General features: G+C 42.1%; 1 protein-coding gene across 1 annotated transcript; it reads right to left on the bottom strand.

Annotated features, from left to right (window-relative positions):
• Positions 1–17,865: 17,865 nt before the first annotated feature.
• Positions 17,866–20,980, bottom strand: ovca2 (OVCA2 serine hydrolase domain containing). Its single transcript, XM_080867399.1, has 2 exons — positions 20,585–20,980; positions 17,866–18,631 (listed from the first exon to the last, which is right to left on the bottom strand). The coding sequence occupies exons 1-2, from the start codon at positions 20,736–20,738 to the stop codon at positions 18,108–18,110; spliced, it is 678 nt and encodes a 225-aa protein (XP_080723525.1). The 5' UTR covers positions 20,739–20,980; the 3' UTR covers positions 17,866–18,107.
• Positions 20,981–24,303: the final 3,323 nt, after the last annotated feature.

The following is a 24,303-nucleotide window of genomic DNA, read 5'->3' as shown; positions in this document are numbered from 1 at the left end:
CTCTTGTCCTTCGTAGAGTCTCCCACACATTTTTTTTAATCCAGAGGCAAACTAAACTTTATTTTCTGTAACTATTCCTCCCTAATGTCACTAAATTATTTATCCAAGGTGTCTGGCTCACCTTTTTGGCATAGTAATCAGGAATGTGGCCTCTTATATGTGTCATTAAAAGAAGTTACTTCTGTCAAATAGCCACTTAAGTTTAAACCCAAATCCAAAAGCTGTTTGAGAAAATCTAACTTGTAAGAAATCAGAAACATTTTTTTTAACACAGTGATCTGCACACACTTCATTTTTCAGATTTACATTGTGGTTTTCTATTAGCAAAAGGATTTTCCTACACTGTCATGGCGCTGTCTTATTTTCTTTGTGCTGATCACGACAAGGCGGTGCACTGTTGCCTCACAGCGAGGGGGCTCGAACCTTCAGGTCGGCTGGCCTTCTCTCTTCCACACTCGACATGCTTGTCAGGTGTAAGAGTGATTCCAAATTGGCCGAAGGCGTGAATATGAGAGTGTGTGGTTTCCTCTCTGTGTGTTAGCCCTGTGACTGACTGCCAACATGTCCATGGTGTAGCTTGGATTTGATTGGCAACTAGTAAAATGGTTGGACTGAATGCTTTTATTAACAAGGCATATTTCTAATCGATCAGTAATTTGATCTTATTATCCTCTCACTCTTCTCAGTGAGTCTATATTTTTCATTTTTCATTACAAGGATTCATATGTGGTATCGAATGATGTGTAAATGCAGAATACAGTTGTGATGTAATGCTGGCAATGTCTCTTGATGAAGCGCTGGCACACCAGGGGTTGTAGAGTGTTTCGTGTCTGCAGTGGAAAGATGTGAGAGAGGGTGGGGGCTGCCGGAAGTGGTGGGTGTGTGTCTCCCTGTGTTGTGTGTGTGTATGAGTCTGTAAGTGTGGGTGCCTGCGTGCCCGTCGTGTATGTGTATGCGTGCAGAGTTCTGATTGTCGGTGCTGCACCACGGTGCAGGTGGAGCAATGCAGGATGACAAGAGACACGGAAGGACAGAGAGAGAGAGGGAGGCAGGGAGGTTGTGAGGGAGGCAGACAAGAGAAAGAGGGAAAGAGGTGAGGAGGCATGATGCAGGAGGAGAGGAGAGAACAGGAGGAGGAAAGACCATGAATACAGATGAGAAAAGCGGGGGAAGCTGGGAGCTTTTGCAGGTGAATTTCTGACACCGGGGAGTTTCTCCGACCCAATCAAGTGTCGATCTTTTCTGCCCCCCCAATCTAATTTTTTTCCCTCTCCCTCTCATTTCTGCCTCTCTCTTTCTCTGGCCTCCCCCCACTGGGACACTGGAAGGTGGGAGGAGATGACTTTTTAGAGATGACTGGAGTGCAGAGGGAGGAGGGACAGATGGGGGAATACGCTCGCTGGAAGTAGAACAGTGTGTGGAGCAGAATTAAAATGCCGGGACTGGGGTCTAAATAAAAGAGAATAAAAATGGCTGGAGGATGAAAGTGAGGCAACTGCAATGGGACCCACATCTCGAGTAGTGAGAGAGACAGAAATGAAAGGAGCAATGTGTAGGAGAGACAGACAGGAAAACTCAGAGTAAGACAGACTGGGGGCCAGAGGCTTGTGTGACGCATATTTGCTGGCACTAGATGTTTGGAGACTATCCATTTCAACTGTTTTTTTAATGTATAATTCACAAAAAGAAATAGAAGGAGTGACAGGGGAGTGATGAGCGAACAGACAATATGAGTACATGGAGTGATGTGTCAACAGAGCAGCCAAACAGAAGACAGTGAATTTTAAACAAAGAGATAGGAGGTAGAGTGTGACAAAGGCTGAAGCAGGGAAAGCTCACTGACTGCATTTTACAACCTTATACGATCAAAGCTGTATTAAAAATATTAATCACATTTCATAGCTCAAAGAACAATACTTCTTAATTTCTTATTGCACACTGTGTCTGTGTTAGCCTGATCCAGTTCTTCGCTGAAGTTGGGTGAAACGGTCAAGCCCTAAATTATATTAGTGACCAAACTTTGGCTTCAGATGAAAACTATGTGTCTGATTTCTTGTGTTCTTCTCTTGTTCTTGTGTAAATGTGGTTGGGATTGCTGTAGGTTCTGTGTATCTGATTGATGTTTGGCTCCAGATGCACATTCCACTGTCACAGAGCACCACTTGTAGCTGTCTGCACGGGAACAATGGTCTACAGGTAAACATAACAAATGGAAATTGATTGTGCAGCATCATGTAATGACTGACCCACCTCAGTGATTGTTAACAAATAAAATCTAGGAAATCTTTTTTTGGATCTAATTTTCAGACACATGGAAAATCCTGCGTTGTTTTTACTAAACAATGCATGTCAGGCAGACATGACATGTGGTCAGTCTGTAAGCTTCCAACATATGGAATCATATGCCAGCTGAAATAGTCCCTGTGATCAACGCATTAAATTCCAGTCATCTCCACGCTTAACTCGTGCAAACAGATGGGCTCACTCCAGCACCGGCACTCCCCTTTGACACACTCGTGTGCGCACAAATGGCTGCCTACACATACGCACAGCTGGCACTGCACATTAATTACATTCAGCATATGACTTTGGCGTAATGGTGGGAAGTTTTTGCGTGTGTCACTGTCAGAGTTGCAGCTGATGAAAAGAGATGGCATGTGACTTTGGGAGCTCATCGCCTCAGGGCACGGGTTGCCCCGCACGCTTTTGGCACATGAGACCTAATCCTGGGAACGACCTTGCCGATGCCGATGCCATTCCGGGGTTAGTTGATTCTGCCTGGGCCATTTTAACCGACTGCACATTACTTCCTCTGATTCACGCAACATTTAAAACTGAAAAAGAAAATGCACATTTTTCAAAGTTTCTGAGTAGGAATGGGTTCACACTGTGTGTCACTGCTTAGGTGAACGCGCATTTGTGCGAGAGTGGGTGGATGTGGAGTTGCCACTGTGTGCGAGTGTGGCTTTGTGATCTCACAAATCTTGTAGGCAAGAAGATGTGGGGGCGAGAGGGGTTTCACTAATAAACACCCACTCCTTCCAAAACCTCCATCTCACTCTGACACACACACACACACATACACCCACCACACCGCTACAAACACCCTCCTCCTCCTCCCCAGCTTTCCTTTGACAGAATCCTCATTACAGGCACGTTTGGCAGCACCGAGTCTTCCTCTCTCTCTCTGTCTCTCTCTCCTCTCTTCTCCTCTCCCTCCCCATCTCCATCTCTGCACTCCCTCTCTGTCGTTTTCATTTGCTCATTCTCTCTTGCCCTGCTCATTGTGTTCGAGCCAGCTTGGCAATCAAAGGGAGAGAAAACACAAATGAGAGCGAAGGGGGCTTGGGGGGGGTGAGGGTTGAGTGAGGATGCTCACTGGGATTTCAGTATGAGTCAGAATGGGAGAAGGCGAGGTGGGAAGGCAAGGTAGGCGGTTGTGAGGAGAGAGAGGGAGAGTAAGGGAGGGATAGAAGAAGGTCTTTCTTTTTTTTAAATTTCTTTTTCTCTTATCTGTCTGCGTTCTCTGTTTGGAATACAGATGAGGAGATAGAAAGACAGCCAACAACTGGGCATGACAAACAGATGAGAGATTTGAGCAGGAAATGATCTGCATTCCGATTTGTGATCAAGTTTGGAGATAAGAGCGAGCTGCCTCTGCACTGATCGCTTGATGATAGATCCAAGCGTCTGATAGGAATTTATAGCATGTAGAAGATGAATATAGCATCCGGAGCACAATTTGAAATCATCTGGATATCATTTTTAAATGGTGAAAAGATAAGAAAGATATCATGATGCAACTGATGTGTGTGTGTGTGTGTGTGCGCGCGCGTGTGCGTGCGTGTTTGTGAGGCATTATAATAAGAAGGAGTGCAAGATCAAGGAAGGGAATTAGTGGGGAATTACTTCATTCATACTTTTTCAATTATTCACCCTCCCCATCCGACTCCCACTGTTCGCATATTCATGTGGGGTGTAGTAGAGGAAATTGGATTGTGTATGCCTGTGTACACACACTTGCCCAGAACTTACCCTCTACCACACGTCAGCGTGCATACGAAGCAATGATAGGCTGCAGTCGGCGGAGATGCTATAGTTCTGAGGCCCAGGGGCTGAAAGTTTTCCTCTCCTCCTCTTTTGTCGTAATTTCTCAGCCACACTTTCTCTGAAAGAGGAAGTAAAAAGTCGAGACCTAAAATGAAACGTAATCACAGAGGGAATAAAATGACTCCCGGTGTTAAAGTGTTGATCTGGCTCACGTGGGTGTATTGTTGTCCTGATTTCTTAGCTTGCTGCAAGAAGTCCCCTCCCCCTATCAGTACTGTGTTAATTATATCTCTCGGTGGGCTACTCTTTTTAAAATAAGGAGCGAGTGGTCAATATTCATAGTCATACTGTGTCATAGATCTCCTTGATCTGAGAAACACCACGCAGAACTGATCACATTTCACAAAGTCTGTAAAAATATGTTCAAAACAGGTTGATAATCTTAAAATTACTAGAAATATTCCACTTAAGCAGGTAATCAAATAAAACAATATGTGATTAAATCAACCCTCAAATGGTTAGAACTTTCTAAAGTTAGCTGAAGTTTTGTCATAAGTTCCAAACAGGAAGCAGTGTAGGTAAGAGAAGTGGCTGACCGTGCAACAAAGGTCTGGAGTTGGAATGAATGGAAGGAACGTCATGGTTTCATAAGCCCTACATTACCTTGGTTGACCCTGGTATAAGGTGTAGGCTGATAGAAAGCAGAGGCTCTGGTCCCTGACACATGGATGTAACCCTTCCTGTTCAAAGATGCTCTCTGGATTGGAATAGAAATGAACTCACTCATATTTAACCAGCCACCCATTGAGACCTGGCCAAGAAAATGTACACCTCTATTACCACTGCATCTCTGTGTTTTGTATCACGTCTTTGTGACTTTTTTAAGGGTCTGTACATTTCCTTTTAGAGTGTTTAATTTTCTTTGTTGTTGTTGTTGTTTTAAATTTTTTATTTTAAATTCATTCGTGTGAGAAAGTATAGGGCTTTGAAAAAGAAAAAAAGTTTATTCCCAGAGTGTGTGGGCTACAATTAAAACAATCTTGCTTTGATTTGGACTTTAAAAGGGAAAGGTGAATTGCAATTTAAGGAGACTTTTTCTTTTGAAATCCACATTTCCTAATAGGGAAATTATCCCTGCTTCATAGGCGGAGGCTGTGTGGAGGTGGGTTGTACACAGGTCACAAGCCACACCTGGCCCCTCCTAAAGGCATGCGGGGACATCGAGTTTTCTCTCAACTTCTTTTTGTGGCGTGACTCCGTTTTTTCCTCCACCACAGCTTTACACGAGTCTCTCACTTTACACGCCTACGTATGTCTGACACACTTCTTTACGCACGAGGGTCTCCCCCAAATCTCCCTAAATATGTGAGTGGAATAAAATCGGGCTGAGATTACGCACGACTCTTGTGACATCTCTCGTGAGGCTTTTACAGATATGTGGAGTCAGGGTTATCTACACCTTAAAACAATTAAAATAAAATTCAATGAATAAAACAAGTCGGTGCTCTGCGCCAAACGTTTTCGTTGTAATTTTAAGCAGGCAGCCGCAGTGATTCACCGCCAAATCTACACATCACGATCTGGCGGCGAGCAACTGGTGAACACATTTTCATCCATTCCAGCCTTTACATGCTTGTGTTCTGGTAAGTCTCTTTACATATTCACATGCTCGGTCGAGAGAGGCTGGAAATGCGGGTTGATTTGAAATGGTACAAATAACATTTTCTCAAACGAGCCACCTGACATTAACGCTGAATCCCCCGACGGGAGCAATTACGGCACATTTTTGCGAGTCTTCCTGGTAAAAATAAATAGACATTTAGATCAAATGCTTCCTTTGCGAAATGTTACAAAGCAATTATGTAATGAATCGCTTATTCATTCACAAATGGAAATAGATTTTGAAGTCACTGAGTACCTCCGAGCCCCCCCCCCCCCGAGATTTCTTTTAAACATTTATTTATTTATTTTTTAATATTTGAGATAATCTTAGACCGGAGCACGCATGCACAACAAACGTACTATTTTCACTCTCTCCTTTTAAAAGACCTGCACAGTGATTCAGGCTATACTTTTCCTCCCCTTTATAAATAGCTGCACTCCGCTCAATGACGTGGGATACGCACGTACATGTGTAGGTGAATCTTTGAATGAGCGCTCCCTCTCCCCTCTCCTCCCTCTCTCCCCTCCTCCCTCCTCCGTGCCTTCTACTAGTTACTACGGGATCTCTATAAAAAGCCTAAGGTTGATGGGAGAGCCCGGTCTATGGAAAGCGACTCTGGAGAAGAGGGACGGCAGAGTCTGTGCGCGAAGACAGCATGGCACAGATTTGCGCTGACAGTCTTGTGGTGATGAAGACAGCGAGTTCAGAGAGAGAGAGGGGGGACAGAGATATTTCCACAGCCAAGTGCCGCAGACACTCAGGGAGCTTTGAATAAGGTAAGTTTAATTATTATGATTATGATTATTATTTTTAGGGTTGTTCGTTTTTTGTGTTACTTTAAAAGAAATACATAAGAATTGTGCAGCAGGCTAAATGTAGGGAGACAGTATAACTGACGAGCCATCCTTTTAAGAAACCCAGAAGTCTGCGCTTGACAGCAGTCTCATCTTTACTTGGAAGTTGCTGCAGTGTGACTCATTTTCACTCCCATGTGGGCAGCACTCAGCCTGCAACCTGGGAAAAAGGGAGAATCACTGATATCTAGAAAATCAAATCTACAGACAGAAAAAAAATCGCTCAATAAGTACCTCCTTGCCGTCTTGTGCGGTCTCGAGGCGCATTTTAAAGACACGTACCACCGTTCACTGCCGGTGATTAACGTTCACCTGCCATCCAGGTCACATCAGGTATCTGATCAAACAGAGAGGTGCTGGTTAGGCTGCCTCTAAGGCAGCTCCGGGTCCTCTGTAGCCTGCCCGGCTCTCTGTCCAACAAAGATGTGCAAATCCCACTGTGCAATGTACACTGACACGTGCACTGACACAAAAGCGCGCACACTCTCTTGTGCTTCAGTGTGTGTGTGAGTGCGTGTGTGTAGCTGCGCAGTTGGTTATAGCTGCGTGTGGGATAAAGGGGAGTGTGGCTGTGGGGGAGTGCTCCTCACCCATCCCCCACCTCATCTACAATCTCGGGAGCGCGTGGCACCGGGAGGTTTCCGGTGGTAGTGATGACATTATAGCCATCACTTTCTGCCGGTGTGGCGTTGCAGTCCTCGCCTCCCTCCTCCCCCCTCCCTCACATCTTTCGCCCCTCCTTGCACTTCCGGTCGGCGTTTCCCTTATCTTTGTTTTTTTGTCCCCCCCAGTCCCAGTACTGTGACGTAGTCAGTCAGTGAAGTCACCCCTGCGTCATTCTTGCGCACTTTGCAGATGATACGCAGTCACCTACTATAACCCTTTTATAGGCATTGCGCTCACGCGCGCACGCGCACACCGCAGTGTGTGATCCTCTGGTGTGCAGCTGTGAATGCGCAATGTGAGAGGCTCGTGCACGGAGAACACGAGCGAGGAGTGGGTGGAGCGAGTCAATGAAGCTCCTTGTTCATTCACAAGTCTTTGTCCACGGGCTCCTGTAGGACTTGGAGCGGAGGGTTTTTTGTGTTAGGAAGGCAAAGCTAGCCGAGATCACGTACTAATCTATCACACTGGAAGACTTAGTGACGTGCATTACATGAATGAAAGCCGTGAACGATATTATTCATCATGGCCAGAGTTGTGCGGGCCATAAACTGTAAGAGTGTGACGCTTAGACTCGGTAACCGTAGAGATGAGTCTATATTTAATGTAGGCTTTCTATATTAAAAACAAATATAATAGTGAAGATCCAAAGTCCAGCTTCAAGATGATTCCGAGATGGTCCCGCACCCTCAGCCCACACGGTCTCCGCGGTTTCTCCCCAGCGCCATGGAAACCAAGCCAGACTGAAGCACTGCCCACGCGCTCTGATAAGCCAGGTGGCAGAATGGGACGAGAGCCGATTGGTGCGCTCGCGATGGGACGTCATACGCCCGTACCCTTAGACTAGTCGAGCACTGAGGCACGTAACAAGACTCGTCACCTGGCCGTTTATTAAAGAAATTAGAGCGGGGACCTGGGAGGTTGTGGAAAAGAGCGCGCTGCAGCGCGAGGCAAACGTGTAGAGTTGGTTTTTATGATTTTAAATCAGGATCATAATGTAAGAAACTATTTAAACGCTAAAAAACAAGAAGAAAGATGCTTAACAAACAGCTGGAAGAAAACTAGACCTTAGCGATGCCTTTCAGATGAAAGGTGACGTCCTGTTCAGCACCGCGAACAGCACCGAGCCACGACGCGGCTGTGTCGCTGTCCCAGCGTCGTAGTGCTGAAAAAAGAAGTAGTAGTGGTGGTGGGGGGGATAGAAAGATGGAGATATAAAGGAAGCTGATGCAGAGATAGTTTGCTTATGGGGAAAAACTCATTTAAAAAAAGGTTTTTGATGTGTCATTATTATGAGCTGATAAGGAAGTGTTACACAGTAGTCTTGTGTTAGCCCTCCTCAGTATACAGTGCTATGATTGCATAACTCTGAAACGTCCCATGTGATTGGGCAGTGACTCACCAGCTAAGTCTCATAATCATCACTTCTAATCAGGTACATCTTCATTTTCCAGGTCGAAAGCACAGCAGCTTAAAGATGTTGAGGGTGAGAAAGGAGGTTTTTTTTTTTTTTTTAGTCTTCTGTGATTAATTGCTCGCTTGTTAATATGCTAAATCTTTCAGTCTGCAGTAAAAACCTATCTAGGGATGGTTAAAGAAGCCAAGGGCATTTACAGTATGATCCCAATAGTGGTTCAAGTCTCGGTGTCGCCTACACTGCTGGAGGAGACTCCTAAATATGTCCAGAGCTCCTCTGAGACAGCTTATTATGTGAACACCAGTTTATTAGACATCCCTAATGTCTGGTGTCGCTCTGCCTCCCTCCCTCTCTGCTCTCTCACTTGCACTTTCATAGGTACAAACAATAACTAGGTCAGAGACAGGAAAACAGTGGGTGGAGGATGAATAATACCGACCCTTCTCAGGTTTTTTTTTTTTTTTTTAAATAAATGTTTATACAGTGTTGAATGTGTTTAAATAAAAGGATGAACTGGATGACTCATTTTAAACAAAATTTGACTTTTTTTGTTTTGCTCTAGGGATTTATTGGCTTAGGAGATTAACTGATTGCCTCTTGGGTTAGGTGATCTTTTTTGTAACTAGGATGTTTGTAGAAACTGTTTAAACCTTATATAAGTGAATGAAACATGTATAGAAACTATACTGGTGTTGAAGTGTAAACGCGAATTACAGCAGCTTTCTTAAAAAAACGTATCACCACAACCCTTCACTTGTTCTTTCTCACCCGCAGCAGAATTATATGCCTAAGTAATTAAGGGAGTAAATCAGCCAGAGTACTGCAGACTTCCACTTGTGAACGTTGTAATGGGTGTTTCAGAATTCACATTTTCCCAGTTAATTTTGCACAGAAGCAAAAGCTAATTTCGTCTCACCTGACGTTTAAACAGTTGCGTTGTATGCAAAGATGGTGCTACATTGGGAAACCTGAAGCCCAAACAGCAGCAATGACCACTAAGATGGTTAAAGCAGCAAAAATGAATCGTTTTGCATACTCGTTCTAGTCTTTCCGTATCATCTATTTAGACTACTGGGATTCCCCAGGTCAACAAAGATTGTACCAATGATCGGCCTTTTGGGAAATGTGTCAAGTTTTACTGCTGTAATTACACTCACACCTCTCCTCTTTTTGCTGATGCAGGTTTTTCCATGAGGGGATTGTTTGTCCTTCTCACCATCTCTTCCCTGTCCTGTTGCCAGAGCATCAGCACCTTGGCTTTAGACTGCTTACTGCTTATACAGTATCAAAGTACAGTAACAGTCTACAGTCATGGCTACTGAAGCCTGGCAATGCATCAAACACCACAGTGAAGGCAACATGAACACCCAGTGAAAAAGAAAAAGATATTATCCCATTCTTTTTTAAATGGCTGTTGTGATGGCAGGAGTTCACTCTGCTAGAGATTCCCCTCTGTGCCCCCCCCCCCCCCCCCCCCCCCACACACACACACACACAAAACACCCACCCACTCAGCCACCCACCCGCTCAGAGAGGAAACCTGTGTGGGCTTGCATTGGGGGAGACCTACACAATGTAAGCACGTAGCATTCACACTCAAGCCAATGAGACCTTGCAGGTTTCCTGTTACCATGCCAACTCCAGTTCCTCCTCCACCCTGCTGTCTCCATGGCGACCGTGGCATTAGATTGTTACTCTAGCAACAGCACCATGGTAACAGTCTACAGCCATGGTCGTTAGGGGCAGGTGTCATCAGGAAAGAGAGAAGTTGCAGCTCATGGTGAACTTCACAGTTAAGGTGTCTCGTGCAGTTGGTGAGATGTCACTTATTTGTTCAGGTGAAAAGATGCCAGTTTAATGTATTCATGTCTGTGAATACTGAGGAATGACTCATGTCATTCATTGCTTATGGTGTTTTGACTTTATTTAATAATGTGTTTTGCTCGCTACACCCAACACCTTCACGATAAGTTAAGCTGCGACACGTGTAGACACACGCTGCCTTCCTTTTTAACTTCATTACACATAGGATGCTTCTTTTGATTAGTGAGTACAGTGATGAATGCACAGAGCACATGCTGAACGGATGAGTCAGCCAGCTCCAACACCTGCTCTCTGTTTATCAGACAAGAGCAGCTTCACTTCAAAGCAGCACAGCCAAGAATTCCCTGTGGGCAGCGCTATAACCTGCAGCCACATACAAACACACACTGGGTCCTAACAGGTGGGCTAACCCACACGCACGCATGCACACACACACGTTTGGTATGCTTACAACAAACACATCACACTTATAAAGACTGCACTCCAACTTAGGCTACTCTACTTCAAACATTACTCGGTAATGTTTAGAGTTATACTGCCCTCTAGAGGCTTGAATTTGCCAAGGTCATCTGCTTAACACATTTTTTTCCCCAGACTCAAAAGTTCTGCAGCAAATGAAATATAAATAAAAGCTTTATCCCAGTGGTGTGTGGATACTTGCGAAATTATCTGCCTTTCAATGCGATGATGTGTTAGCTTTTCCTACTTTGTAACCGAAAAAGTGGATGCTGATGAAGATAATCAAAACAAGACTAATGTTTTTATAAACCTCCAGATTCCTCCATGACAGTAAGATATATTTCTCATGTTATTTGTGCACTGCAGCTGCCCAAACCCTTAGACAATGAAGATAAGTTTCTAAAAAAAAGAGAAAAAAAAACAGAGTGATTCGGGATACAAGGGAGCGCACAGAGCAAAAATCCTATGTAAACCATATCAGCCTTTATAGATTAGATCAAATAAACACAAGTTAAAAAGAAATCTTATTTTCATTTAAAAATGCTCTTTATTGAAAAGGAGGCCGATGAGGCACACAAGGGTCATTACTAAAGACATTTCAAAGAAGTTTGCAGAGAAAACACTACAGGAATCACATTTTTGCATTGCGTCACTCCAGCTGGAACCTGATCTTTTCAAATATTTGTCGTTCACTGATTTGCCAAAGGAAAATAGAAGGAAAGGGAACAAGGACAAGAAAAAAAAGATCAGTTGTTTATCCTCTACCTCCCTGCACCGTAAAAGCCCATGTGCTGAGAGTTAAAGAACAGCACATAAACTCTTACTGTTAAGGGCTGAGAAGTCGCTGCAGGTCAAACTACATAAAAGGGAACATACCACAGCTTGCTTTGGGGGTGACTGGTTGGGGTTGTAGCTATAGCACATCCTAAGTTGGCACTGGGCAAGAGGTGGAGTACATCTTGGACAGGCTACTGAATCAGGGCTAAAACAGAGAGACACTCACACTCACATGCACATTCCGCAAATGAATCCAATATAAAACAAAAGAAAACAAACAAAAATAAATGCAGGACATCTTGCTGGTATGTAAGTATACCAACGGAGAACAACAAGGCGCAGTCTTCAAGTGACAGCGTTCAAGTGTTTATTCTTCAAGCATATTTCTACAAAAACAGATCAGCATGTGTCTACTCTAAGTCATTCTACTTATTCTGAATTGAGTACCACTCACGTGTGGTCTTCTAATATGCAAATCATAGGCATGAGGAGAAAACGAAGCTTTAGTCTGCACAGAGACAGTAGGCCAATCAGGAGGTTTGAACCTTCTTGCTGTGAGGTGATGCTGCTAACCAATGCACCCCTATTTGTACGAGCCAATGATAAAAACTTCTATTCCCACTTATTCCTACTAACAGTCTTAGGCCCTGTTTTCTTTTACACTTTCAGTCTAATGCAATCATCAAACTTTGTTGTTCTTGCTGTTGTTATTCCTCTGCACATATCATCTTGGTCTTGATGACCACTTTTACGCTCCACGCCTCTTCATAACTGTGCATAACGGCGCAACAGAGTTGACTTATAAAAAAAAAGAAAGAAGTGAAAACATGCCTCTTGCTCTCCTTCTGTGTGTGTCTATCTTAAACTGACTCCACCACAGTCCTGCCTCATGGCCATGATGACTAATATTTACCCCAGTAGTGTCAGTTAGGCACCTATAAGGACAGCCAAACCACAGCTGTCCACGCCAGGCCCCAGCCACAGCCTCTAAAGCAGCACAGTAAAGCAGACAAGCAGACAAATGCCTGCAGATGACATCATACATCAAACGACCGCTGCCCTAACTCAAGAAAGCCTCGTCCGTGTCCTCAGTTCACCTCTGTACCTCCTTCTGCCAAAAAAAGGGAAAAAAAAGAACATTAGCACATCCTGTGATCATATTTACATCTGGTATTACAGTTACAGAGTCAACCAGACAGGCTCACACTGAACAGGTTAAGCAGTCACAGGAGATCCCACCTGGGACTAACTGTTTTTCAAGGTGTGGGGATCATCCAGCCATTATTCAAAGAAATAATAATAATGTGCAGTAAAGTTGTCACAGTTCTGGGCGCATGACTGGAAGCAGACAGGCAACCAAGCAGCCGCTGGCCCCAGCGAAAGTACACTTTCATCCACACAAACAAGAAAACCACAAAGTAAGGGAAAACCAGAAGTATGCAGTGTGAAACCAAGGAATAACAAATGACCAAATCACACACTTATGAACATGCACGTGCACTCCCAGACATAAACACCCGCTGTGCATTGTTTGGGCCTCGGAATCACACGACGCAGATTTTGTCACTGTGCGCTTTCATGTCGTTAACGGACGACAACTGAGTGGCAGCTTTCTGTTCTTTAAATAGCAATTCAACTGACAGCTCTAAATATACTCCCTCTGTTCCCTCTTTAATATGTCAGCACACGTGACAGGCATCAAGCACACCACTTCTCACATCACAAGGGTCCCTATATTGAAATAAAGTATAGTAAGCGTGTATGTTTTATATGTATACTAGATCTTTTAAGATTTGCATGTTTCATGCTTTCATTTTCCTACAAAGGTATCACCTTTCACTTTTCTCCTGTACAATATGATCTCAAATAAACATTCCCATGAATGAGAAAACCGCAAAAGGATCCACTTTCATGAGTAAATCATAGTATGGAGTATGAGTCTTATAGAACTCACATTTAAAATATAAATATTTAGTTGCATTCAAGAAAGCTGGAAGTTTTCTTCTATTTCTTGTTCACAACAAACAAGAAAATGGACACATGCCATATCTTTGGAACACATCCAGTGTTATATCACCCCGTTCTGCACCAACATACCAATGTAACTGTGCAAACACACATGTAAACGCATGCAGACATGCATATATTTATAAGAACTATATTTATAATAATTCAACATCAGATTTGATTTTCGCAGAGGAGTGAAAAAGTTAAAAATCCAAACTCTTCACAAATCCCTCTGTTTCAGCATCTTCTCATTGTTGGGATCAGAGCAACTGAGATTATAAAGATGATGAAAACAAAACAGATGGTGAATGGCTGCCAAAAGAAGGGGAAAAAAGATGTAAATCCAAAAGTTGTAAGCCAGATAATAAAATCTCAAGTCCTCAGCTGAGTGTCTAGTAATCACAGGTTATTCCACGCAGAGCTGTCAGCGGTGGAGGCTGTAATAACAAGGCAGAGTTGGTCAACTTTGTCAGTCTCTGGATGAGCATGGGCCATGGGATGACCAGGCTCATTGGAGTTTAAGTACAAGTCTTATATAGGGGCCACTGCTGTCCCGCCCCTTCTTCTGTCTCCCATAACAACAAACGCTCCATAATCAAAATAGAGCCCCATCTGTGCTATGACACACCCCTGTGCCCCCTGCTCCATTCCCCCAGCCTCCGCCGAGGGAAAGAGGGAAAAAGTGATACTTAAGTTGTGGCAACCCCCCCCTCAAAAAACAAAAAGCCTTGAATGTACCCTCACTCTCCCTTTTTAACCGCAGTGGCCAGAGTGGGGCCGAGTAAGAGAGGGAGATGAGGAGGCAGAGAGTGTGGATGGCTCCACCCTCGTGCGTCTCTGTCTCTCATTCCATTATTTCCCGGTTGTTGTGCAACAGGGGGAATGGATTCCTGAGACGAGAGTCACGGCTCTGTTGTAAAACTTACTGGCAAGAGTGACCCTCTGTGTTTTTCTTTTACTGTTTCCTTTGCTCACTCACTCTCTCCGTTCATCTCTACTTGTTATCAAAACCATGTGTGTGTGTGTGTGTGTGTGCTGTGAGGTCTTGGAGGGACACAGGGGCCACAGGGGAGCACGGGAGAATGAATATGAGGACTACAGTGGTGAAAGGAGTCGTGTGAGAGGCTGTAAGAGATCATCAGATGCTTGATGGAGGTGGTTTGTTGTAAACACAAGGCTGATTGATTAAGAGAGTCAGAGTGGGGCTTTTCTTTATGAGAAGAAGCCGAGGCTAAAGATAAGTTAAGCAGTTTTAAAGTGGAATTTAATCTCAATGAGGCAATTCAGCACTTACATGAGCCCACGGTTGCCTGGTGTTTTGGGCCGAGAGGAGATTTCCGAGACATCCAGACAAACAAAACTATTTTTGTCCATGTCATAAATGTAACAGACACGGCGATAGGGTATGGTGCACCCAATGCCGATGACATACAGGATGTGTACGGGAGGAGGATGTTGACGAGGTTTCGAAGCGAGGAAGAGTCTGGTGGGAGATGAAAGAAAAGGGAAAGGAAGGGGGCGAGAGAGAGCAAGAGAGGTAGAGAGGAGAGAGCGCACATCTGGAAACAATTGAACGAGCACAGGCTGACATGCACATGCTTCTGCTATAAAAGAACAATATGTCCTTGTCCTACACATTTCCCTGTGCGCATAAACCTGTCTGCACGACACCTTCATGCACCCCGGAAAATCTGAAACAACTAAACCGATCACTGAGCTACATCCTCTCCGGATGATTTCTTGTTAATTCCTTCACAGATGTATAGCGTTAATTAAAAGTGGGAGTAAAGCATTGTCCAGTTCACCGTGGACCTTTCTTAGCACAAAGGTCTTTTTGTAAGAGGGAGCTTTCATTGTGACACAGCCGCCTCGATGCAACACAAAAGGGAAGAATTTGTGCAAAGCTCTTATGCAAAATATTTCCCAAACATATTAAACTGAGGTTTCTTCTGTCACGCTGATATAAAATTCATGTCATAACTTTCCAGAATCATGGCGGAGTGTACCCAGATCCTAAAAATGTCAGCTCTCTTTTGGTGTAGTGTTGGTTTTAAAATAGTTGTAGAAGAGGAAAAATTGTTGTAGAAGTTATTCTTGAATTTACAGGCGTAAAAAAAAAAAGTATATCGACATTAGTGTATAGTGTGAAATTTATAACGTTCCTTACTTCCCTTTATATGCTCTTAATATAGCCCATTAAATGTTAACATAAAGGCCTTAGTGATCATCAAAGTGATTTTTGTGTCACCTCAGTGTGTGGAATATCCCTGCTGATTGCAGCATCTGCAGAGGACTGACATCTGAGGGTTCGGTAACTTTCATCAAATTCTATACCTGCAGCTTACATATAGTCATGTGCATCAAACCTGCTTCTATAGGAATTAAGGGGGTAAGTTACAGCCAAGGAATGCTGTTTAAATGTATTAACTGAGCACCACTATACAAGCAGATGTTTTGGCAGTTTGCAGGTCTGGAGCAATCAGGTGTGTGTTGCCACAATCAGGTGAGTGTTGCCACAATGCCAAAGAGGAAATACGTCAGCAAAGGGTCTTAGAGAAGCAACTGTTTCTGCTCATCACTCTGGGAAGGGCTATGAGGCCATTTCCAAACAATTTGAAGTTCATCATTTATACAGTGAGGAACATTATTCACAAGTGGAAAACATTCAAGAGTCTCTAAACTTCCCATGAGTGAACGTCCCAGCAAATTCACCCCAAGGTCACCCCAGGAGATACATCTCAGACTTGACAGGCCCCAGTTAGCATGTTAAATATTAAAGTTCATGACTGCAAAGTTAGAGAAAGACTGAACAAGTAAGGCCTGTTTGGGAGAGAGCCTCATCTTTCTAAAAAGAACATGGTAGCACAGCTAATGTTTGCAAATTGCACAAACCACAAGACTTCTGGAACAATGTCCTGTGGACAGACAAGACAAAACTGAATGTTTGGCTATAATGCAGTTTGGTGGAAAACAAACACAGCATTTCAGCACAAACACTTCATACCAACTGTCAGCACAGTGATGAAGGGATGGTGACTTGGGTTTGTTTTACAGCCACAGGACCTGGGCACCTTGCGCTCATTGAGTCGAGCATGATCTCCTCTGAATACCAAAGTTTTCTAGAGTTAAATGTGAGGCTGTCTGTCTGACAGCTCATCTGAAAATGGGTCATGCAACAGGACATTGATCTCAAGAACAGCAGCCAATTTCAGAATGACTGGGAAAAAAAAAATCAAGGTGATGCAGTGTCCCAGTTAAAGTCCAGCTCTCAACCTGATTGAGATGCTGTGCAGGGACCATGAGAGCTGTGCATAAATTGATGCCAGCAAACCTCATTGAACTGAAGCAACACTGTAAAGAAGGGTGGGCCAAAATTCCTCCACAATGATGTGAGACAGTCATTCAGAAAACTCTTATTTCAAATTATTCCTGATAAAGGGGGTCCTACAAACTCCTGAAAAATGGGGTGTTTGTTTTTCACCCACTGGTTTTGCATTTTGACCAGTCTTATTAAATAAATAATGTGTAACTTTAGATGACACCTTGATATGAAAACTGTAGAATTGAAAGAGGGTAAATGTCCTTTTTAATATAATAATAATAGCACATCTCATATCACCTCAGTGTGGAACATACCTGCTGACAGCAGAATTTGTAGAATAGTGTCCAACAGTATAATAACACCAGGGATAGACTCGGCTACTTGTGTTTTTGCGCCCCCCATCTCACCTACATCTGTCACTCTAAATAATCTTTAGAGTGCTTTGTAAATAAATTCAAAGTCATTTTAAATGACAAGGAGGTTGCTGCATGAGACTGTACATTTGTTTTATGTTTATCTAGCTTTGAAGTTTATCATTTTGGTTTGCATTTATGTATTTCTGTATGCATACTGTGTATTATCAAGTAAACATTGCTCACTGAACTCCTGTGCATCCTGGCTAGGACACTTTCATAAGGAATTGGAGTCAGATGTCCCTGGTTTAATAAAGAATAACTACATAAAATTGTACCGACTTTAAGGAGTGACCGGAAACTAAAATACTTCAGCTAAAAAGACAAATATAATAACACTTTACTGGCACAAAGCCATGCTGCTAATCAGATTTAGCTTTTTCAATGCTGGTGAATTAAAGCGCATCTCAAACATATACAAAGACATAATTTCATCTTTATTAAGGCAATAAATTTTCACTGAGGGTTACAATAAGGCTGTTGCTTAGCTCACAAAGCGAAACACAGAGCAGAGTAGTTTAAATAAACAGTGTGCATCTGGAATCAATTATTTTCTCACAAGATGTTTCTGAACATTAAAAAAAAATCAACCAGCCACATTTTAGAGTTTGAGTCGACTTCTGTTAATCTTCACATAGACTTCCTGTGGCTGTGAATCTCACTGGAACCTCTTGAGGAAGTCCTGGTACGTCTGCCTGTGAGCAGATGCGGCAGGAACAAAATGACCACCAGGATGAATGAGGACCTGAGGGTCTTGGAAGGAGGGGAGGAGCTCCCTGCTCATCTTATCAGGGATCACTCTGTCCTCCAGTCCAAACACATGCAGGGAGGGCACCTGGATGGGAGAGTTGTAAAACTTCTGGTGTTGCGTACATGCGCTGCGGAAACCGGCGACGATGATGGCAAAGCGAAAGTTGAACGTCGGCTCCAGTTTTTGCTCCTGAATTGAGCACAGCATGGCGACGAAAGCAGCCCCCTGGCTGAAGCCCAGGATGCCATCAAATGGACCCTGGTCCTTCACAGCTTCTCTCACAGCTGTCACGCTCTCGTCAAGCCCCAGGCTTTCTTCACACTGCTGCTGAGCGTTGAAACTCCGAGCCTTGATGTCAGAAAACCACCAACCCCTGGGGTCCTCATCACCTCCAGACTCAGGAGCTGAATCATTCTGTTTATCTGCAACTTCTGAAAGGACAGAAGAGGAAAGTGGCTACTTTCAAAGGAAGGCAACAGAGATTTGGGGTTGATGCAGATGCTGATATTTTTGTGGGTATTTGTTTCTACTTTTATAGTCTCTCAGTTCTTCTTCAAAACATCTTTGAACATTTAGCGAGCACTAAATTGATGTGACATAATAACTCGGGCCAATGCAACAGGCTGACAGCAGACAACAAAACAGCGACTAACAGTGATATCTGGCACATATATTAGATTACATAAAACCAGGAAGGTATGTTCAGATTAAAGAAACATAAAAATTAGTTTTCAGACAACCTGTCCTGAGTTTTCAGCCAAATTCCACAGATGACCTGGTCAACAGTGGAATTTGACCTGTGGAATTTAAAATGAGAGCATAGAACAGGTAAAAAACTCTGATCAGATATAGATCAGTTATATATGCACCTATCGTAAAATCCTGTGTGAAAGTCTCAAGCCACCTCTCATTTCTTTATATTTTACTTCCAAGCAGCCAGACTTGTATATTTTTAAGTGGTCTCAAGTAATAGTTCTCCAGGCTTTCTGAAGGTCTTGCTGCAACATATTACTAAACGGCCCAGCCCTAAATTTCCTGTTATGCAAAAGTGAGCATCCTGAATATGGATGACAAAACACAACAATATGGTTGTATCTGAAAAATAACAAACTAATATAAATAAATCATTAACACATATCTAAACCAGCATTTAATCTAAAACCAATACTATAATGTTAAGTATTTGAATTATTGCCTGAAAGAATATACATACCCGTGTCAATTACTCATAAAATACATACTGATATAATATTCTGTACTGTGAGTCACCCCTTATTTCTTTGTTTTGCTCTCAAGAAGCCACACATTCTTGTCATTTTTAAAGCGGTCTTGAGCAATAGTTCTCCAGTTCTTATGAATCATTCAAGAATAAAAACAGGCACCTAACTCAAGAGATGAACCAGTGTTATATCGACACATATGAAAACAATTTTAAATTGTATCTTTAGGCACTTTGTCAGAAGAAAACACAATTTCTTTAGGTGAATTTTTGAAAAATGCCAAAGACAACAATGTTTGACAGAAATAAAAATTGCATTTTTTCACCGACAAGGTGATTTCTGAAGTGCCATCTAATCTAAAAGTTATCATGATGTGCACTGCGTCCTTAAAAATTTAGAGGAAACTAGACAAGTGGAGAACAAAAGAAGCACCAGGACTTAATAAAAAAATATCTACAGCAGTAAACAGTACCTAAAAGATCCAACAGAAACTCTTCAGTTGATCAATCTTCCCTCTAGCACCTTGAAGTGACTGTTGTTGTGATTTGGCACTATATAAATAAACCTGAGTTGAACTGAATTATTGGTTACTGTAGCCTTATTAGAAATGTTTTCAGGAGTTCTTAGAAAGGGAAACAGGGAGAAACGACTGAGGTATGGCAAATCACACAAGAACTGGACTGAAAATGAATGGCAACAGGTCATATAGAGTGATGAATCCAAACTTTTGGTTCAATTAGACATCAGTATATAAAGAGGTGGTCAAGAGAGAGGTGCAACAATGTGTGTCTTTAGCCATCTCTAAAACATGGTGGAGGCTGTGTCATTGTTTCGGGCTATATTTTAGCTGTCTTGTTAAAACTCAGTAGAATTTTAACCACACCAAATATGGCCATAGCAAACATTGAGTTTAAAGCATGTTAGAACTGAACAAACTCTGCTTTTGCCTCATATTCTGTTTTTCCATGTCTCCTTGCACACTTGCACGTTTCAATAAATCACTGCACCCAATATCTCATTTTCGTAGAAAAACTTGAATGAGAGATAGCCCAAATATTTACACAATTTACTTTAACTGGGTAATAACAACTATTCCTTAATAATTATTAAGTTCTATTAACACACAGTTAGCTATAGGCTCAGCAACAGGTGTTGGTGACCCACCTTCCGTGTTAGCTTGCTGCACACTGAGGGGTGCACTCACGTAAACCAGCTCTACGTGTTTTTTCAGCAGCTTCCGCAGAGCCCCAGTCTTCTCACGGAACGAGGTGGCGTTCTGACGGTATCCATGGATACACAAGACCCGGAGAGGTGCCATGGACAAGTCAGCCGAGCTAACTTGGCTAAAGCTAGCCCGAGAAGTTAGTTTCACTTACGGGGTCTGAGGATATTGACGTGGCTGATAAATATATGACAATAATACGCCACGATCTTATAGCTTAACCACTGTAACTCGTCTGCTGAAATACACAGCCAGGAGAAAACAGTTAATCAGTTGTTGAAATCAATCAAATGTAATAAATAGCTACAGTATTCACGAGCGTAGTCAGAGCAGGAAGGAATGATTATTACTTCCGTTTAGTCTTTTCAAAATATGACTCTTCATAGTAACCAATGGGATTTTTCTAAGAAATAATAAACAAACAAATAATGATAATACATAAACAAACAAACAAATAGCTTTTTAAGTTGAAAGTTTAGCAAAAACACACTTACTCTGTCACAAACTACATATATATTATCCACAACTTTATGTTATATCGTCACATTAGTTATTTTCATAACTTTTCAGAGGTGGTATGGTACCATCTAAAGGTTTTTGAAAATACAATCATGGGGTGAATGCTATAGATAACTGAAATAACAAAAAGAAGAGCTAACCTAGGAAAAAACTGCATATGGAAATTCCTATGAGAATTTGTACTGAAGATTCTGAAAAAAAGAATACTGTTCATGCATAACTAGGTAGTATTTGCCACTTTTTAGAGCATCTGTATGAAGATAGAAGATCGTGCTGTTAAAGGGATAATAAGTGATGAAGAGTGGTCATGTTTTTTTTCAAAATTCTCTAAACTAATGCACCTGAAAACAAGGCCTGAAGTGCATAAGCACCTGCAAAAAGCAGGTAGGACAGAGAGGAAAAAGCATCACCTGGAAGTATTTTCCAGTTCAAACGAGTGTTTCATTATCATATAATTTTGTTGATCTAATGATGGTAATCATATCTTACTACGTCAATATTAAATATATTATGTTAGAGTCTAAAATGCTTTGTATAGACTGAATATATTACATTATTACAGTGACTGTAGTGACTAATGCTTTCATAGCCCATCAGATCACCCTTTCTCTCCCTCTTACTCCCTGCCTGCTTTGCTCTCCTTTGGTAGGAAATGATTTCTGATGCATACTGATGACACTTCAATTTACCACCAGCTCCCTGGTTTCTGTGTGTTGACTTCTCGTGACTTGAAGAGTTAAGTCACATGGTCAGGGATTTAGGGTTTAGGAAAAAAAGAATGCTAGGTCACCATTAAATGCTACTTTCATCCCTTTTAAAATTGCACATTAATTAATTGCATTGATTAATGCAAAAGTGTTGACAGCCAACTCTGATAAGTCAAGGCAACAAACGTTGTCTTCTTAGATGCTGTTTTTTCTGTGCTGGTCAATGGCCACTATCATTCAGCACTAGATATTCTCCTTTTGCACGACTGATCAGTTCTTAGGCAAAAAGTTAAATCATAAGACCTTTTATATTAATTTATGGATCTTAAAAGCAGAAAATTACACACCTTTTAAATTTTGTGAGGTGAATTGCAAAAATTCTAAGAGCTGCCTAGAGTAAATTGTGGGAGCCCGACTCCTAAAGACACAATGAGAATTTCTTTTGCTGCAATGTCTCGAGCAGCTACTGTAAAAGTCAAGAAATTTGTGAGAACTGCAAAAACACAAAATAACAGCAAAGAATTTCAGCACAGATAAAAGTGAAATTCAAATGTGAGACTGCAGGAAGCCTGCTTATCAGAACATCTTTGAACTCCAGTGGCAGTACCATTCTCCCAAAGGACTCTGTCAAAAATTCTGGCATTGTCTTTGATCCCGAGTCTCCTTTGACAAAAAATATGAAAGCACCCCCCACCCCCCTCCACACACACACACACTCGCTCCAGAGTGATAGCTGCCATTTAGCTGGTCTTCTTAAGGGTTCACGGATGGCCCAAAGCAGTGATGAACATATTCAAGGTAATAATTTAATCCAGTTTTCCCAGTGGAGAGGCATTATTTAATTACCTACTGATTTCTTGAATCCCTAGACAACCAAAACACAAATAATGTGTCCTTTCTTATTAATTTATCACTGCTACTTTTAATTAGTAAATCTAAAAATGGTTTATGTGGCCCTAGAATATTTACTAGGGTGACTCGTGAAAATTTGAGAAATCTCTGTATTCAGGATTTTTTTCAACTAGGAAGTGATTGTCTGTAGGCACTTCTGATTCAGAGCATGCATTTTCACTCCTTCTGTCTCCTCATAGGGTCTTTATGGGGAGACAGACTGGCAGATTGTGATTGCTCTCTTTGATGATGATGTTGTAGTTTGGTCTTTGTCTTAGTAACGTTTTGTTATTGTTGTTGTTGTTGTTGCTGAGAAAGTCCACATGTTGCCTTGCTGTGATGCACATACCACTTAAGAAATGTAAAAAATTCACATTCCCTTTCTCCCTCCCTCTCTCACACACGTGCACACACCCACTCAGGAGACAAAGCTGCTGCTGATGTTCACCAGCACTGGTGAGGAGCCATCTGCTCACTTTGTCCCTTATTGAGACAAAGGGAGGGAGTGAAGGGGAGAGCTTTGCAAACTGATCTGCTGTTTTTCATTTTTGCTTAACTTTTAATTCATTCCAGAATGGCTGCTGCAACATGTTACTGACTATCCCAGTGCCACATTTCCTGTTATGCAAAAGTGAGCATCCTAAACGCAACAATATGGCCGTACTTGCAAAAATAACAAAATAATACAAATACATTCAAATAAATTACCAGATATCAAAAATCACATTTTATCTAAACTATCAACACTATGTTGTTAAGTATTTCAATTAGCTCATGGAAGAATATGAATATCAACCATAAAACACATTGATGTAATATACTGTCATATTCTAGAGAAGCCCTGTGACAGAGTGGTGACCTATTCAGGGCGTACTTCACCTCTCTAACTATGGTAGCTGGGCGGGAGGGAGGGCTGGATAGGCTCCAGCTCTCCCGTGACCCTGATAAGGATAAGTGGAAGAGAATGGATGGATGGATTTTGAAGTTCCTTATACTTTTTCAAAGTAGTCTTGAGCAATAGTTCTTCAAGCTTTGTAAAGGTCTTTTAAAAAAAAGTTTAAGAAACTGGTTAAGTAAAGGACAAAAGAAGAAGTGTCAGGTCTAAAAAACTATCAGAAAGTCATGTCCTTAAGAAACAGGAAAAAAAATCCAGCAAAGACCTGGCACAGGACCTAAGAGATACAGCTCACCCTTCAGCTGATCCATCTACTGTTCACCAAATGAAATGGCCTCAGTGGAAGAGAGACTGTCAAAAAGTTATTCTTAAGGAAAGGGAGAGAAAAGGATGGGGTATGCACAATTACATAAGAAAATAAGTGAGAGCACATCTGCAGTCATGACTCCAAATTGGAAAGTTTTATTTATTTATTTATTTATTTTTTTTTTACAACATTTTGTGCACAGAGGTGGTCAGGAGAGAGGAACAACTGTGAGTGTCTACAGCTATCTGCCACCTACAGACGCTTTGCATTTTAGCCAGTGGAATTCTGAATGCAGAAAGTGACTAACTACTTAATTACGACTTCTCTGGGCATTTTCTGAGT

Source organism: Rhamphochromis sp. 'chilingali' (genome assembly GCF_963969265.1).
Source record: "Rhamphochromis sp. 'chilingali' genome assembly, chromosome: 19".
In the NCBI taxonomy this organism is placed as follows: Eukaryota; Metazoa; Chordata; class Actinopteri; order Cichliformes; family Cichlidae; genus Rhamphochromis; species Rhamphochromis sp. 'chilingali'.
The sequence above is the reverse complement of the archived record's forward strand: the minus strand, read 5'-3'. Positions and strand labels throughout refer to the sequence as shown.